This window comes from Armigeres subalbatus, chromosome 3 (assembly GCF_024139115.2).
Source record: "Armigeres subalbatus isolate Guangzhou_Male chromosome 3, GZ_Asu_2, whole genome shotgun sequence".
NCBI lineage: Eukaryota > Metazoa > Arthropoda > Insecta > Diptera > Culicidae > Armigeres > Armigeres subalbatus.
The window spans coordinates 14,408,676-14,427,745 of record NC_085141.1 but is presented as its reverse complement, the minus strand read 5'-3'; the positions used below and the strand labels follow the sequence as shown (position 1 = coordinate 14,427,745).

The 19,070-nt window shown below is 38.6% G+C and overlaps 2 protein-coding genes across 2 annotated transcripts in view; one reads left to right on the top strand and one right to left on the bottom strand.

Annotated features, from left to right (window-relative positions):
* LOC134221296 (YLP motif-containing protein 1-like) overlaps positions 1 to 19,070 on the bottom strand; it is a 66,574-nt gene that overhangs the window by 13,006 nt on the left and 34,498 nt on the right. The window lies entirely within an intron of this gene.
* On the top strand, positions 4,961 to 6,248 carry LOC134221487 (uncharacterized). The gene is made up of 5 exons (XM_062700681.1): positions 4,961 to 5,005; positions 5,102 to 5,266; positions 5,327 to 5,473; positions 5,533 to 5,601; positions 5,693 to 6,248. The coding sequence occupies exons 1-5, from the start codon at positions 4,961 to 4,963 to the stop codon at positions 5,816 to 5,818; spliced, it is 552 nt and encodes a 183-aa protein (XP_062556665.1). The 3' UTR covers positions 5,819 to 6,248.

Here is a 19,070-nt window from a genome sequence, read left to right as displayed (position 1 = left end):
ATATGCTCAAACAGAGCGGGAGGCCCTAGCCCTTGTATGGGCACCTGAAAAATTTCATTATTATCTTTATGGAAAAAAATTACGGATCACAAATCATTTTTAACGATTTTCGAGACAGAGCAAAACCAAGTGCACGTATAGAAAGGTGGAAGCTTCGTTCAATGTCGTATAATTGAAAAGTAATATATCGCCCAAGAAAACAAATATTGCTGATCCTTTTTCACGATTATGCAAGAAATAAATATTAGCAATCACAGTTTCGACGAAGAAAGCGATAGAATCATACGTTTGGTGTCTTCGATGACGTCCTGTAGCTATACCATTAGAAGATATTATTGCTGCTACTAGCCAAGATATTGAATTGACAGAACTTATGAGATGGATTTCATACCCAATTCGAAGATGGCTAAGACTTTATCAAGATACAGAGCAGTTGCACATGATTTATCGACTGATGGAAATTAGATTGAAGAATAATAGGATAATTATACCAAGATCCCATAAGCAAAAGTTTGGAACTTGCTCATGAACCACATTTGGGCCGTGATGCAATGAAAAACGTCTTAGGAAAAAGTCTGGTGGAATCGTATGGATCTCATGGTTCAAGATTACGTTAGAGGCTGCACAGGATGTTTATAGGTTTCAGAAATAAATATTGCACCGAACCGAACAAAGAAAGAAAAAGAAAGGATATATGGAGATACAAAACGAAGAGCGAAGGAATCCAAAATTGATGTTGAGATCACGTTGTTGTGAGAAATTTAAAACGAAACAAATTGGAGACAAATAGCAATCCACAACCTCATGTAATCGTTAAAAAATGGAACTCGCATTACTCAAGAATTTATACACGGAAGCAGAATTTGATCGCCACATCAATCATGCAAAACTTATGATCCTTGCAATCCAGTCAATACAAGAACTACAATATTAGATGAAGGTGTCACTAGTTCCACAAAGACGCGTATTGCTAATGAATTGAAGGAAGCACCGACCAATGGTCCTCTTGAAAAACGAAGTCCAAGGAGCAAATGCAAGCCAGAATATTTGAAGAACTACGAAGTTTATAAGATCATCAAACGAGGCTAATAATAATAATAAAAACAAGTTTTATGGTTCTTTAGTTCATGAGTTCTATGAGACTTGAGAGCTCACGGAGAGGCCCAACACGCGATGTAAAGATTGTCATCGGGATGTAAATGCGCAGATCGAAGAGAAAGTTTCGTTCTGTCGTTGGTACGGAAGCTTCATTCCGCTACCAACGATAATGGTCTGCGACTTATAATCTTTGCTGCTGCTATAGACAATCAGCAGTACCTACTTCGCACGTAAGAATATCCACAAACACACCAGGCAAAATCCGAGTGGAGACACTTGCTCACAGATAGACCACGTGTTGAACGACGGACGACATATCTCGGATGTTATAGATGTAAGGTCCTTCAGAGGTCCGAACATTAACCGGATCACACCTTATGGTTGCAAAATTCGGCGCGACTTTCCAGCGTCACGAATTCACGAAACAACAGAACGATTCGTTTCAATATCCAACGCTTGTCAGTTGAAGGAGTTGCTGAACAATACCACTAGAAGCTGGACGAGCGGATATAAGATGCCACCGGATCTGGCAACGTTAACATATTGTGGGAAAATATCTACGAAGCTGTGACTACAACAGCACAGGAAGTGTTAGGCACTGCATAGCGACGTCAACGAAATAGTTGGTATGATGAGGAGGTCAGCGAGTGACGGACAAGAAAAATGTTGCTAGAAGTCGAATGCTAGTGATTCGTACCCATTCCAACAGAGAGCGGTACACTGTAGCAAGGGCAGAAGAGAAACGAATCCACCGCAGAAAAAGGGCAATGCGAAGAGAGTGTGATAGCTGAAGCGAGGAGAACATTGATAGAAACGATATGCGGAGGTTTTACGAACCGTCAATGGTGGCGGCATAAGACTGAGCCAGTGCCCGCATGTGCAATGACCGAGAGGGAATTTGGTGACATACTAGAAGTCCTTCGTCGGCGAATACCAAGAGGTTTTCGTGAGGGCCAATCAAGGACGGATCAAACGTTTAGTCTGCGGATGATAATTGATAAATTCCGGGAGTATAACTTGGACTCACCATCTGTTCATTGATTTCAAAGCAGCGTACGATTCAGTAAAGAGAAATGAGCTGTGGCAGATAATGTCCGAACATGGTTTTCCGGCGAAACTAATTAGACTGATACGTGCAACGCTGGATAGCTGAAATCAAATATTCGGATTGCAGACGAAGGTCAACCGCGTTTGTGATCTTAGACGGATTGAAGCAGGGTGATGCACTTCGAATTTATTGTTCAACATTGCACTCTTCCATCCTAACCTCCTGATCTGACTGCAGAGGAACGGCACTATCATCACACGGTCGCATATGCTCCTGGGCTTTTGGACGACATCAACCCCATTGGAATCGATCGCAGGGCAGTAGTGTAGGCTTTTGTCCCACTGAAGAGGGAGACTGCGGGGATATGCTTAACCATTAAATCTACCAAGACAAAGTACATGGTGGCAGGTAGAGATAGAGGAAGACCTAGGGTCGATGCATAAGCGTCTTTTCAACGCAACGTACACGCAGCGGTGAAATAACGCGGGTAATGTGCATCGGCGCGGTGACGCTCGGTTACCGCTTTTTCCCATGCACACTTGCGTCTTTTTAACGTCGATGTGCACGCAGAGTTGAAAAAAGACGCTATGTGGGCATCGAGGCCTAGTGGTGTTGGTGCTGAGGTAGTGCTTGATGGGGATGTGTTCGAAGTTGATGAAGAATTTGTTTCCCTGTGAACGCTTGTGACATGTGACAATTGTCATAATCAAGTCCATAGAATTACGGATAATTTTAAATATCTAAATTCTTCCTTTGAATTGGAAGTATGACAATCGCTAGATCTGTGCAGATATTTGTTTAATCCGGAATAAAATAAGCAACCACAGCCCACTAAAAGTAATCCATGCACAAAGGAATACGATCTAGCCCTCGGAGACGGTCATCATCTTGCACCGGATGACTTTGAGAAGTATGAACGGAACAATCTTATCTGTTAGAAGAATCGTGCAATTTAATCTATATCGTAGTGTTCTGCAGCTAATTGGGTAACTACTCAACAGGCAACATTGTTTATGGTATATAGATAATCACCAAATTATTCGCTATTTTTCAGGACGGAGATACTTTCTTTTTTTCCATCCACCGGTTACCTGGTATGTGTTTATTAGAAGTCTGAGGCGATGTCCAGTTAGTGTGGTGAAGGAGATTGTATAAAACATTGTACTGATTTGCATTGCTCAAACTGTTTTCCTATCCGCTCAATAAGTATTGTTCCATTACCACAATCAAGGGATTATACATAATACGAATCCGTATAATTATTGTAATCAAATGTTGCTATAACATGTCCAGATAGTAAAGTTTGAAATGCTCATAAGGATTAGGCAGCACCGCGTATTCTTGCCACTGGACTTTCACTCAGTCCCGTTTCAACCAAATTACTTGTTGGTTTACTAATCACTAGAACCTAAGGATACTAACAAGGTATAGTAAAAATCAAAAGAAGTTGGTCGGAATGCGGTTGAGAAATAATCGTCGGGGACGAGAATTTGGATGATGTCATGTTGTAAGCTCTGGTTATATATAATTCATCTGCAGACTGTCCATTGACTTATTATACAGCGACCTTCCATTGATTTATATACTGCATCATAAATGCGGATTCATAACATCATAAAATTTATTATGTTTGCTATGGCTGTCTACAACTCATTTAATATATTGTTTGCATTGCTCAAGTAAACTTGAAGTACAGATATACGTACTAATCATTACCCTGATATACCAAGTCTTAAACCTGAATACTTACCTCAGTTCACGTGACGCAAAATGTACACGAACAGTCGAACCGTATATCATCTTAATATTCTTGTTTTCCAACCTCTGCAGCTACTGGGTATATTACCTTTATCCATCGATTCTAGGCGCAAACGATTCTACATTTTGCGATGGAACCTGATTCTATCCATTTTACAAGTCACATTTGCCACTCTGGTTCTCCCAATTGCTTATTACCATTTGATTGAGATGGTGTACGACAATACATCAAATCTTGATGATGATGATGATGATGATACTACCATCTATTGTAGCAAGGCACCTGCCGATAGCACTGGCCATATCTGACAAACGATTTGATCATGATTATACTATTGTATGTATTTCATCAAACTCCTGTATGAAGGGCCAAAAATGGGTGGGGTGGTTCCATAAGCAAAGACACTTATGCGAATCCACGGGATAAATAGAGAATCTCCTTCCAGAAGAAAGTTCGTACATACAATAATATAATCTAGCCATCCCTACCCAGATTGACCCAATAAATGGGGAGAAGAGCCGCCCTTTGTCCGCGAGATGTGAACAATAGGAGGTTGGCTATTCCACGCTTCCTGTCCAAATCGCTTCAATCGGGTGCCGTGATGGTTTTTTTTTTTGTCAATAGTCAGATAATTTGGTAAATATTTATGTGTATATATATATTATGTATAAAGGAATTCTCTCACCAAATTTTAAAACGCATGTCCTGGATGAGGAGGACCTTTCTTCAACATCAACGACAATACATCAAATCTTAGTAATTTAATGGTAATCTTAGAAATGATAATCACCTACGTTGTAGTAATCGCTTCTTGTGTCAAGGTGTTGATAGAGAGAATTACCATAATGGAAATTTGTAATAACTTCGCCACAATCTACTGTTTTCTATACACCAAAGTAGATATTCTCGATGAGAAACTTTTAAGAAAATATCTTCGAAAGGTCATACTTGTAGATTACGTCTTGTTCCCTATAACTTTCGGTATGTTCATTCCATTCTTCGTAGGCATGAATATAAGTGATATCATCTCCTGGATTCTAAATAGCTATTCAATAATGCTCATGTTGACGATCTGCAACTTGTTCCAAGCAGCCATCATTGTGAGTTCTATGCTATATTTTGCCCTTAACAAAAGAATAAAAGATTCAATTCATATACTGCAAAACATCTTATACAATGAACATTTTTGGCAAAAGAATCTCAAGCATAAAGTAGACATTTGTACCTCAGTGACAACGGAAATCAATCAACTATGCTATCTGCATCGCATAACTAGCGAAACGGTTCAGAAAATGACTCGTACTTTAAGCGTTCCGTTGATGTTGATTACATTATTCCAGTTTCTAGTCGTTTTAACTGAGGTTGTATGATAAATGTATGCCGTTGTGAACAAAAAAATAGTAATAACCTTCTTTCAACAGAGCTATTATAACTATATCAGTTTAATGAACAACTTCATAATACAATACTCATTATATGGGCAAACGTTGAGTTCAACGCTGTTCATATTGATGTGCCTACTTCAGTTTTATTACTCAATTTCATTGTGCACTAATATGACCGAAGAGGTAAATAATCAAAAATGATTCCACTAGAGATATTTTATACAATTTCTTTTCTTTTCTAGGCAGAAGCTACAGCAACACTGCTGAATAAAATCTATCTTGAAGATGTAGATTATTGCGTTGAGCAAAGTGTAAGTATGATTAGACACCAGTCAACCAGTGAATGCTGAAGTTGGCAGAACAACCAATTCCCAACCTTACATCGGTTATATATTTTTTTAGATTGAAATGTTTATATTGGAGATGTTGCATCAAGATTATCGAATACGGTTATACGACTGCTATGCGATGGATTTTACGTTTGCCTATTCAGTAAGTAACGCACGAAAGCCAAGCAAGGTGGACTAAGAAGATGGATTTGATTTTGGTAAGACGGAAGCTTAGTGCATAGCCCTATCATCTCTATGTGCTAAAATGATGAATTAAACCAATACCTCGCTCAGTAGTCAAAGTCTTTTCAGCGAATACGGATACTTGATTGGCGACAGCGTCGTTACGCTAATGGCGAGCGTATTTTAGCGGCCAGTTTTCCTAAACGTGCTCGTGGTCTTTCACGACGTCTTTTGAACCGAATAGTTGAATGTTAAATATTCTTTTTGGAATTCTTTCTTCCGATACTCGCATCGAGATATCACTGGAATCCACCGTATGGAATTTCAAACACATATTTTCTTCCATGAGGAGCATGAGCATTAGCTTGAGAATGAGCATTATGACCATCTAATTCGTATTTTCTATTCCGTAATTGACCAGAACTTGCAAAATTGCACAAAGAACCAAATTAATGGAGCTTGGGGGCAGCTATGCATTTTTAATGTACACGTTTCGCAAGCTCAAATATGTTTAGTCAATAACAGCGCCGGCCACGTCCTTACGGTCATATAGGAAGAGAAGGATTGTTAGTCCGACTCTCGTTGCTACGAGAGAACGGGATTACCTCTGCATTTCCATGATTGTTTTGGAATAGGAAGAAATAGAAGAAAATATTATGAATCGTATAAAATACGACAGACTTCAGTGGGCTGGTCATTTAGTGCGAATGTCGGAAGAAGGAATAGCGAAAACAATATTAAACATAGAACCAGTTAGGGGCCGGCGACTTCGTGTAAGGCCATGAACATGCTGGCTGCACGCGGTGGGATTGGACCTGGGGACCCTGACTGAACGATCGGGAAAACTGGAGGAACATTGCATAAGACCGACGATTATGGAGCTCCTCAATACGCCAGACATAGGTGAATCGACGCTGTAGCCAACCAGATATCAGGTATCTTGGGATAGGATATTGTGTTAGTTATAAAGGATATTCACTTTTTTATTAATTTACTCGCCGCACAGCAGAACCGGACGTTACTTTGTCAGCTTACCGCAGTTCATCAACCAAATTTTAGGAACGTAGGAAGCATAGATGGATTGAATTTTTAAAAGGCCAATAGCCTTATCAGACTACAAACTTTATGACTTGATTAATACATAGTATCTTGATGTTAAAGATCACACAACTTATTTTCATCTACAATGGTATCAATATGGCAAAACTCGCGATCTAAACATGCTATAATACTCAATTGATTCAGCCAATTTCGCCATACTGACGTTGCTACCAGGCATAACTATTGCTGAGCACATTAGTTGACCAAAATAGTTTGAATTATGAGCACAATCGCCGTTCGAAATTCCAAATCAATATCAATTACGCCTATTTAAAATACAAAGTATATTTTATTTAAATTCAAATTGCCTCGATGGCATAGAAATAATCAATTATTTTAAAATCAATAAAAATCAAAATACCAGCTATATAAAAATACATACAATACAAAAATACCCGGGCAGCAGGGACTATGTCCAAGGGCTTGACGATCCCTCCCCAGGCCATCTGCGAGTTGTGGGGCTTGCCTAGGATGTGGTGGGGTTTGACAGTGGGCCCTGTTAAACCTCTATAAAAAGCTGCATGTATCCGCAAGTAGGCCCCACCAAAGCGACCGTGTGCCGCTCAAAGGACAAGCCCAAGTCCTGGTGTTAGGTGGGACGCTAAACAGCCCTGACACGACGGCCCTCCGACGAGACAGGAGGTTTGCGGTGGCCCAATAAGCCGCCTAGAAAACCAATCATTACGAACAATATAAGAGATAATGCGACTCGATATAATCGGCAAAGACCTAGGCGACGAATACAGGATCACGATTGGAAGCTTGGAACATGGAATTGCAAGTCGCTAGGTTTCGCAGGATGATCTACGATGAATTACATCCCCGCAACTTCGACGTCGTGGCGCTGCAGGAGATTTGCTGGACAGGACAGAAAGTGTGGAAAAGCGGGCATCGAGCGGCTACCTTCTACCAAAGCTGTGGCAACACCAACGAGCTGGGAACCGGCTTCGTAGTGCTGGGTAAGATGCGCCAACGCGTGATTGGGTGGCAGCCAATCAACGCAAGGATGTGCAAGCTGAGGATTAAAGGCCGTTTCTTCAACTATAGCATCATCAACGTGCACTGCCCACACGAAGGGAGACCCGACGACGAGAAAGAAGCGTTCTACGCACAGCTGGAGCAGACATACGATGGATGCCCACTGCGGGACGTTAAAATCGTCATCGGTGACATGAACGCACAGGTAGGAAGGGAGGAAATGTATAGACCGGTCATCGGACCGGATAGTCTGCACACCGTATCGAATGACAACGGCCAACGATGCATAAACTTCGCAGCCTCCCGCGGAATGGTAGTCCGAAGCACCTTCTTTCCCCGCAAAAATATCCACAAGGCCACATGGAGATCACCTAACCAAGAAACGGAAAACCAAATCGACCACGTTCTAATCGACTTACTTAATAATTAAGGAAATAATGCGAACAGCATACTACGTTGAAAAGCAGGCGAAGCACCAGTTGAAATGTAGATTGTAGAGCATTGAAGAAGAAGAAGATACTTCCTAGGTGCTTAATATCTATAGATACTAGAAAATACTAGTAATGATGCACGTCAGGATGATTAATTAGAAATAAAAATTCTGAAAATTCTAGTTTATTAGTATTAAAGCATTCGAAAAACCAAATAATGATTAATATGTTATTGTTACTGTTTCATTGGTGTAGGAATTAGTCATCACACTCACTTCGTTAAATTCCTTTCTTGGATAACTAATATAGATAAACGATACTAAAATCAGGTGCAGTAATCGTTTGCGTCTTATCCTAATTTATTCGGATATCCTGGAAAGATTGTGAACAGAAACATTGCGCCAGAAAGCGACTAAGCAATACTCAAACAGCTTCATTATCCTGGCTTGAGTCTTAGTCTGCAATCAGTTCCACCCAACAGTAAAGGCTAATTTAATTATTATTCTATTTTTAATGCACTGATTAGTAACAAATTTTTCTTTCGTATTTTTTGCCAGGATATGTATTTTTGGACGAGGATTCAGAATATATAAAAATCTCATTTTGACCAAAAATGTTACATATGCAGTTTCTCAAACAAACGGTTCAATTTGTGTAGTGTTTGGGATTCGAGTCAAAACGATATTGCCTATTTTGCTTTCCTGTGGTTCGCAGAGATTGATCAAATTGTTTGAACGGTTCCTAGATGTGTTATACAGACTAAAAATGTAAATGTCATGTCAAAGGATCAAAATTACAAACGACCCCAGTGTACATAAAATCCACAGACAAACAGACATAACACATTGAACATTCACTAATCAAATTCATCGTAGCATAGCTAACGTTGTTATCACTAAGTAAGGCAATCCGCGAATCAGATGGCGGAAGTGAGAGCAAACGTCAAACTGGAGCAAATTCGCTGCATGCGCCACGAGTGATTGATTGGCCAACTTATTTATTTAAATTGGATAGTAAATCAATGAACGATGAAAATTTTCACAAGTGTTATGTCTGTATATCTGTGGAAAATTTGTATATGGTAATTTTAATGAACAAATAACAAACGAGTACAAATAAATATATGAGTTTATTCAATGATAACATGTTGGCTATAGTAAACATATAGGGTTACTGCTCCTGGACTTCATCTCATAGCTCCGAGATTCATCCCAAAAACAAGGAAATTGGCAAGAATTATTTTTGTGATTTTTTCAGCATTGGTGCCGTATTTCTTTGTTTCGCGATGGGATGTATATATGTTCAGTGCGAGGTTCAGTGAGATGGAAAACGGAACAGTTCCCCCATATGAAAAATATGAATATAAAATATATGGTGAAATAAGAGAACAAGTATACGAAATACAGTCTTGAAAAACATTGCTTTTATGTAATATCAAATCTTAGTTCAACATAGTAGACTTATCAATCGAATGATCATGATTTAAATATGTAAGTGTGTTGTGATATTTTATAGTTCCATTCAAAAAAATATATGAAAAAAAAGTTTACGACGTAAGAGAGTTCTTAGGGTGGATCGCGGTGGAAATCAATTAAAAAACTTCATATTAATTTCAGGGGCACATAACTCCAAAGGCAAAAATTAAGCAGTTTTCCACCTTTGCTTACTTGAAGCATACACGAAAAAAATGTTTCAAATATGCTAATCACCTATTTATTTACATTTGTGCGAGAAAAACACGAGGTTAGGGCATTGTGGCAGCCATTTTTTGACTCTGTCGTAATTCACCTTAAAGAACCGAAAAATCTTGTTGTAAATAATGTATTACCTTGTAAGTCATTCAAATTAGCAAACACAGGAAGGGAACACCATTGTAGCCAATTTTTCAATCGTTATTATCCAGCTCAATTTTCCGTGGTTATTCTCCCCAGAAACGATTATTCAAATTGAACTCTTATACTGAGCATGATTGATGCTGTAATGTCTTATAAAACTTAGAAAGTATAAATTTATCATTGAAAATGAAAGTTGAAAAATTGAAATACATACTACTTAAAAAAATAAAATTCTAAAGATTAAATATGCGAAATAGTTGAGCAACGTGTTGAGCAAAAACCTCGAGACGGCACAAAGAGAAATCTTAAAATATAAATTATCTTGAAAAAGACCTGCAACATTTGGTGAATGTAAACAAAATGTGGAAGTAAGCAAAATAATAAATTTTATGTGTATATTTTCAACCTAACCCTCACTGTCCGGCAGTGGTATTATGGAGGAAGACTGTCTGTAATAAAGTCAGCTGCGATGTACAAACAAAATAATAAATTTTATGTAAATGTGCCTTTCTTGAGCTCGTCGATCTGAGTTCGCTTTTGGAGTAAAACTAATAGCTTTTCGGTATAACATTGTTACACGGGAAAGGCAAAAATGAAGAGAAAAAAGAATAAATTTATTAACTAAACAAGTATATTCAAAATGATCGAAGCGTTCTATATTTAAAGAGATATGCATTAAATTCAAAATATAATAAATGAATGTTCCTATTAAATGTGAACTTGTGTGTGCTTACCTTGTTGGAATGCCTGTAAAGAGCAGCAATAGAGCAACCGCATACATACCACATGTAGAATCTCTTGAACGCGATCTTTGTACATTTGATAAACCGGAAATATAGTCTGATGGGCACAAGGCTTCTGCTTGCTCTAAAAGACGGCCACTTATCAGATGTTAACAGATTCAGCAAATGCATAACGAACAACTTCCTTCGTTGCCCACCAGTTTGTTATAGATACTTTTCTTCCTGTTCTTCATAAGAATGCTGGAAAAGTCCTTACCACAAAATGTGTACCGTACCATTACCATTTATCACAAATTTGTGAATTTTTTTGTCAAATAATTTTGGTGCGCATATGCACAGCACATGTTTCCGAAATTGAAAAATTCATACATACATTTGCGAAAAAGAATCCACATATCTTGGAGGGACTCGAACGCTCAACCTACTTCTCTTTAGATAGTCATGATAACCCCTACACATCAAGACCACTTCAATCCATCACAATCCGAGTACCAACCTCCAACGCGGTTAGCTCTCTTTTGCAAATTGAATCTCTGTCGGATGCTTGATTCGACTTATCGTCACATATGTGCTCTACTGTTGTTATCCACAAATTTATGTTGGCGCATGATTAATATACATGAACTAGCTGACCCGGCGAACTTCTCTCAAAAATTGAGTAAAAAATAAAAAATTGCACAAATCGGTTTTTCCATGATCGAATGATAATACCAACTTCGTGTTAAACAGGGGTTATACAAAAGCTTAAGATAGACAAACTTTTGTCGAGGTTCGAATCAGCATAACTTTGCGTAGAATAATCCAATTTTAATAAAATTGAGACCATCGGACGCGGAAACTCTTCTAGTATACTGTCCCTATGTCCCCTCAGATTGGATCTTGGCCACCAAATGTATTCCGTGTTTTCCGAGGCTATGTTAAAAATGTATTTTTTCTTCTGCTTGTCATTTTATGTGACGTTTACTCCCACCATGTTCTATGCTTTCCCCAGAAACTAGAACTAATATGCTGATCAATGCTGGCTGCAGATCGAAAATCCGTCACGTATACACAGAGATATGGCCATTTCTATGAAAATGGTACGGGATTGGCCAAACACCCTGAACAAATGTCACTTTCGCAGAACACCCGGAATCTGTTACAAATTGGCCAGTGAGTCTGACGGCCCTCAAGATGTATCTTGAATATAGATTTTATATTTATCGTCTAGGGAAAAGATGAATTTTGACACCCATATTTGCATGGCCCCTGAAACCTGCTATAAAGGTGGCAGTGGATACTATCACCCTGGGAATGTTTCTGTAATCATCGTCTCGCAAAGCCATGAAGATAGATACCCATATTTGAATTATTCCGATCTGTTATCATATCATCATGTTCCCGGAACCGTTTTTACTGAAATGGCCATATCTCTGCTTAGTTTCTATGGATTCTCGATCTACAGCCAGCATTGGCCGGCATATTAGTTCTAGTTTATGGAAAAAAACATAAAACATGATGAAAGTTAACGTCACATAACATGACAAGCAGTACAAAAAAATGCACTTTAAACATATCCTCGGAAAATCCAGAACATCTCCGGTGGCCAAGTGCCAATCTGAGGTTTTGCATAGTGACAATATACTAGAAGAGTTTCCGCGTCCGATGGTCCCGGTTTTATCAAAATCGGATTTTTCTACGCAAAGACATGATGATTCGAATTTCAACAAAATTTTGCCTATCTCAACCTTTCTGTCTAACCCCTGTATATTTACAGATGATAAGGGATTTGAAATTCATATACAAAACCATTTTATCGAAATGATTGAGTTTTAATTTTCAAAGTATTCCAGTTTCATCATAACATTTTTCCTTGCAAATAGAAGAAGAAAACGAATATAAATTAGCAAATATTGGGCTGTCTATTATTGAGTGATGCGCAGTCGTACAAATGCCAACTTATATAAGTATATACAAAAGAAAGATAGATAGATGTTCATAATAACTCACACAAAAATGATGTCACGGTTTACATCTTTATACGTAAGAAGTTCCAGAGGATTTATCCATGGGCGTAGCCAGGATTTCGAATAGGGAGGGGGGCAAATTTTTAAGGTCTTCGTAGTTTTATAAAAAACACATGAATATTAGTGCTTGGTAGTTTTTCCTTCTAAGTTCCAAAAACTTTGAAACCATATCCACAACCAACAGTAAAGGCTGGACCACAATAGCGCGTTGCGCGTCGCATCAGCGTTTTATGGTAAAACGCAACGCAAATAAACGTGACGCATTCACGTCCACAATGCAACTTTCGCGTTGTGCGTATATTTAACAACAATAATGGATTTGAAAATGCATGATTTATTGCTCATCAGATATTTTTAAATAAAGTGAGAACATTATAAACGAACTTAGTATTCAGAAAGAATATAAAATCGGCTATAATAATTATTATAAAAATCCTGCATTCTTCCATAAGTTTTAGAAAACTAGAACCATACATCTGAATGTCTAAACAAATCCTTTCTGAAATAATATTTATTATAAAATAGGCAGAAACAATAATATGCAAGCTTTCTCCAGAAATTCATTCGACAATTGCTCCAGGCATTCCATCAGGGATTCTTTAGGATGAAGATTCTCCAGTAACTTCTTCGGCAATGTCTTCAGGAATTCCACCGTCAATTTCGACAGGAATTGATCCGAGAATTCCACCATTATTAACTACAAGAAATTCTCCACGAACTCCTTTATAAGCTCTGCAGGGAATTCTTGAGATAATTCTTTCGTGCTGTTTCTCATAAAAATTCCTGAAAAATTGGACCGCGGAGTTCCGCAGAATTGCCAATAAACATTCCTGAGAATTTCGCGAAAAATCTTCGAATGTCTTGTGTAAATTCCATAAAATTCTCCCTGAAAGTTAAGAATAATTTCTTGTGAAAATTTCAAAGAATTTCTCCAGGAATTCCACCGAAAATTTATACAGAAATTATACCGAAAATGAAATCAACAATGGAATTTTCAATGGAATTCCTAGATTAACTCCCAAAGAATTCCTGAAAAAGTTCCGGTGGAAACTTCAAGATTTCCAGGAGTTTCTCTGAAAATTCCTCTGGGAGTTTCGGGAATTCTTCCAGTTCCTACAAGAATTCCTCCATGATTTCCTCTGAGAATTATTCCGGTAGTTCCTACGGGAGTTCCTCTGAAAATTCTTACGGGAATTTCTCTAGAATTTCCTCCGGGAATTCATTCAGGCTTTCTTTAGGAATTTATCTACGAATTCCTCCAAAAGCTCCTCCTAGAATTTCTCTGGGAGCTCCTCATGGAATTCTTCGGGAGGTCCTCTGATGATGATGATGGTCCAGCTACATATTCCTAGAAAGGTTTCAGCTAGACGAGATTTGTCCATAAGATGAATTCTCCAAGTTTTTTTCGAGAATTCTTCTGGTAGTTCCTCCGAGGGTTCCTTTGAAAATTCTTCCGGGAATTTCTTCAGAAATTCCTCCTGAAGTTCCTTCGAGAATTCCTCCGAAAGTTCCTCCGGGAATTCCACCGGCAATTCATATCCATACCAGCAGCTCTTCCAAGAAATCATTCAGGTTTTTAGGAAATGATTTAGGCTTTCTTCAGAAATTTAGCTGGATATTCTTCCCGAAGTTCTTCCGATAGTTTCTCTGGGAGTTGCTCCGGGAGGTCCTCTAGGAATTCTTCTAGGAGTTCCTCCTGAAATTCCTCCGGGAGTTCCTCCGGCAGTTCATACGGGAACTCCTCCGGGAGATCCACCGGCAGTTTCTATGAGCATTCCTCCGGGAGTTTCACCGGCAGTTCCTCCGGGTCTCTAAGAAGGAACTCCCGGAGTAATTTCCGGAGGAACTCCCGGTGGAATTTCTGGAGGAATACCCGGAGAAATTATCAGAGGAATTTTCGGAGGAACTACAGGAAGAATTTCCGGAGGAAATCCTGGAAGAACTCCTGGATGAACTCCCAAATGAACTTCCGTAGGAATTCTAGGAGAAACTCCTGGAAGAATTCTTAAAGGACTTCCCGGAGGAACTCCTGGAAGAATTCTTAAAGGACCTCCCGGAGGAACTCCCAGAGAAATGCTCCGAGGAACTTCTGGAGGAATTTGTAGATAAATTCCCAAAGAAAGCCTAAATGAATTCCTGAATAAAGCCTGAATGAATTCCCGGAGGAACTACTGATGGAACTCCCGGAGGAATTTTCAGAGGAACAGCCGGTATAATACATGGAGTGGAATTTCTGGAGGAACTCTTGGAAAAACTCCTGGAGTAGCTCCCGGAGGAACTCCCACAAGCACTTCCGGAGGAATTCTCACAAGGAAGTCCTGAAATAATTCTTGGAAAAGTTCATGAAGGAATTTCTGGAGAAATATCGGAAGGAATTCCCGGAAAAATACCAGGAGGAATTAATGCAGAAATTCCTAGATGAAATCCTGAAAATATTCCCAGATAATTGCTGAAGAAATTACCGGATGAATTCCCGGATGTTTGTTCTGAAGAAATTCCTGGAAGAACTCTTGGAAGACGTCTTGGAGGAACTCTCAAATTAATTTCCGAATGAAATTCTGGAGTAAATTCCGAGTGAAGTCCAGAAAGAATTCTAGGACAACTCCGCAGAAAAATTCCCGGAGAAATTCCTGGAGGAAGGAACCTGAAGGAATTCCCGGGAAAATACCTGGAAGAATTTCCGGGGAAATACTTGGTCCTTGTTCTGGTCCTGGAGAAATTCCTAAAGAAATTTCTAGAGGAATTCTTGAAGGATATTCTGAAGTTATTGCGGAAAGAATTCCAGAATGAGATCCTAGAGGATTTCGCTATTGAATTTATGGAGGTATTCAATCTTTCCACCATTTAGAGGGGCGACGGCCCGATATTGAATATTATGATAGTAAAAGATTAGAGTCAATACTGGTTTGGTTCTTTTTTTGTACACTCTATTTTAATCGACCATTTCGAGACATCACCATCGCCAGGTGGATGTTCCTATTTTGTTTTCGAGTCAACATATATATATATATATTTTAAGGTCAGTGTCTACAATAGCTTTCAAATCGGATGTGACAAATCATGCTCACCTTATAGGTCAAGGATAATGCTATAAGGGAAAGTGGAGCAAGATCGCCACCCTAAGCTCTGACTCTTATGGAACACTAAAAATCCTCCGCATACTACAGATTTGTCAGATTTAGCCATCTATTTTGGGTCTTTCCTATAATAACAGCGTGAAAAAATATTCTTGTTATTCTTGTTATACTCAACGCATCACCAGGCCGTGGCCAATCTATGTTGTATCCCGGATAAAAGTGTACCATAGGCTCAACAGTGTATACAATTGAATTATCATATGCTCTACGGTATACAATAGGATATATTGTTTCTCGATAGTTGTCCATATTGTATCAACATCATGGATATAATACATCAACATTGTTCTCAAATGTAACAATACTTCCAATTGGTTTTAGAACTTGTTAGTGCATAAATTTTAATCGTTGATAGCTTCTGAAAATTTTATTCAAATTGCATATTAGCAATATAACAATATTTATCCTATTGCCGCAAATATGCATTATTTTTTTTTAAACTTCATTTTTGACCGGTAAAGCCGTCATAATTAAGAAATCCAATATCGTATTGTTTTACTATAAAAATACAATTCAACCTAATGTAATTTAAATGGTTTTCTTCGCATATTTCAACAATATATTTACGATACACTCTATTGTTTGGCAAAAAATAGTGTATGAAAAAATCTCAAATTTTGTATAGTTACGATACTTAACAACCCGTACGTTCTAATGCGAAAACCTAAATTACAATTTAATGAATGGTTCATAACAATACATTCTAATGTATTTCTATTATTTCATCTACATTTAAATTTATTGTAAATTTATTGTGTTTTATAGTGATGTTACAATATATTGTATTGTTTTTCTATAATATTTTTTATTCGGGATGACACTAGGCAATACGTTTACACTGCTGGCTTAAATTTTCAACGTGACGATTACTATATAGAACTCATGAAATCAATGTGAACTCGACTCGTGGAAAACTTATTCCAGGTTACCCGAGGCTTGTGATAGACCCTATATCACAACGGACCTTTCCATCCAATGACTGGTAGGCTCGAGCTCCCGTCCTTTGCTTCAGACCCATAAGGGGTCTGAAGCAGTCAGTTTAAGGATATTATACTTGTGAGAGAATAGAAGATAGAGGAGAAGAGTGTGGAGCAGCTTGTTGTCCGCTTCCGGCTCTAGCGACTGCTATGGAACCTATTTATTAGAGTATAGTTGTTTGTAGAAAGAGAAACGGCTGTATTAATAGACATGATAGATGTTCACGCAGTTTTGAATTCAATATGAGAGGTTTTTTTTTATATTTTTTTATTTTAACACTTTTTCGTGGTCTAAATTTAATTTAAATTCAAATTGTTGAACTGTCTGAAAATGAAAATGAAGAAAAGTTGAGGAAAACCGCAGGACCATAAGACAAGTTTATGCTGAGCATTGTTAAAGATGGCGGAAGGATTTGGCAGTACTAATTCGGTCAGTAGTGAGACTGGACTGTTCCGTGGATTTGGTTTTGGAGGGTCGTTCAGAGGAGTGCTGTATTTGGAGGTTGATGGAATTGGCAAGTCTGATTTCAAACGGTCGATGGTCGTGGCGGATTCAGTTAGCAGTATACCGAACTGGACAGCCGAGAACATTGTTCACAGATCGAAAGGTTGCAAAAGCCAGGTAAGTGACGAATAGATGTGTCCAATGAGGAGACATGATCTAAAAGTCCGATACAAGAGTGCCTATGAGAAACCGTAGCGCCGTTGTTGAGTAATTGCGCAATACGCCTCTTAAGATGAATGGGATGGCGTATGGCATCCATGGTTCTAGATATTGACGTTGAGATCACTTCTTTTCCTCGGAATTCATCCTGGAGATCACTACGGAAAAAAAATGTGCGTGGCCAAATGTCGATTGAGAGAATTATTGCATACTAGTAGACCCGGCAGACGTTGTCCTTCATAGTAAGCAAAAATGCGCGTTCTGCACTGCCCATGCGAAGTTTCTATACGATTCTCAATTTTAATGTTTTGCCATTTACTTGACTTTAGTCGTAATTTTGCATAGGGGAATATCATAAAAACCAAGATAAAAACCCGTCGGAAGCCGTAACGAACATATCCGCTGAAGGAATGAAGAAAATCCATCCAGCCGTTTTTGAGTTAAGCGGATACGAACACAGACCATTTCATTTTTATTATATAGAAGAAGATAGGTTCAGAAATACTTTCCATTTTCTATTGATTTCACATTTTAATTTGTTTATATGCTAGTGCAGTATGTTTTGGTGGTGTTTTTATCTAAGCCTAAGTACACGCTACTAGTTACTTAGCAACGAGACCGTTTACATTCCATTTATTAAGGTGAAGGTGGGTTGAGTACCAAAACAAAGCTTTGAAAGTATTGGTACAATAAAAACGGTCATATACTGTAGCAGTATTGGTATCGTATTTATAAAAAAAAAACAAAGAATATTAGTAGGGTGGTTCAAAAAACGACCCAGCACCACCACGCTCACACGATCCCGTCCCATGCTCCGAGTGTCCTCCAAAAACCGATTTGAACAAAAACTGGTTGAGCGCAATCCGGTTCAAGTTTGTATGAAAACTAGTATGGGAAACTAAACCTTTTATTACACTGGCTACAGTGCCTCCCCTCCAAACGCTGGCGAAAAAAGAACCCACATAGCTGAAAGCAACATTCCTGAGACTTCACTGAACGAAAACTGCACCGCAGGAAAGATCCATTGATTACGTAACGCAATAGCATAATAGCATTTTATACCCCACTCACCCCCACGTCACACTTTTTGTACGAAGCATTTGCCCCTTGCGCGATTGTGTAGACTAGACTAGACTAGAAGTATCTGCCCCTGGTGCGATAGATATCACAGACACATTCTGGGTATTTTGTTGAATTGCACGTTTCACTTATGCCTTCTGAGAAGCATAATGACACAAAACAGATAGGCATCATAGACCAATCAACAAGTTTCAAAGTAGGCTCTTTGTGTATCAATGATAGTCGAACGGCACTCCCGTATATCCAAGGCGAAAGAAAGAGACAACAAAGCATGCGATGCTGCTCTGTCTTATGTGCGTTGTTAAGTAAAGCTTGA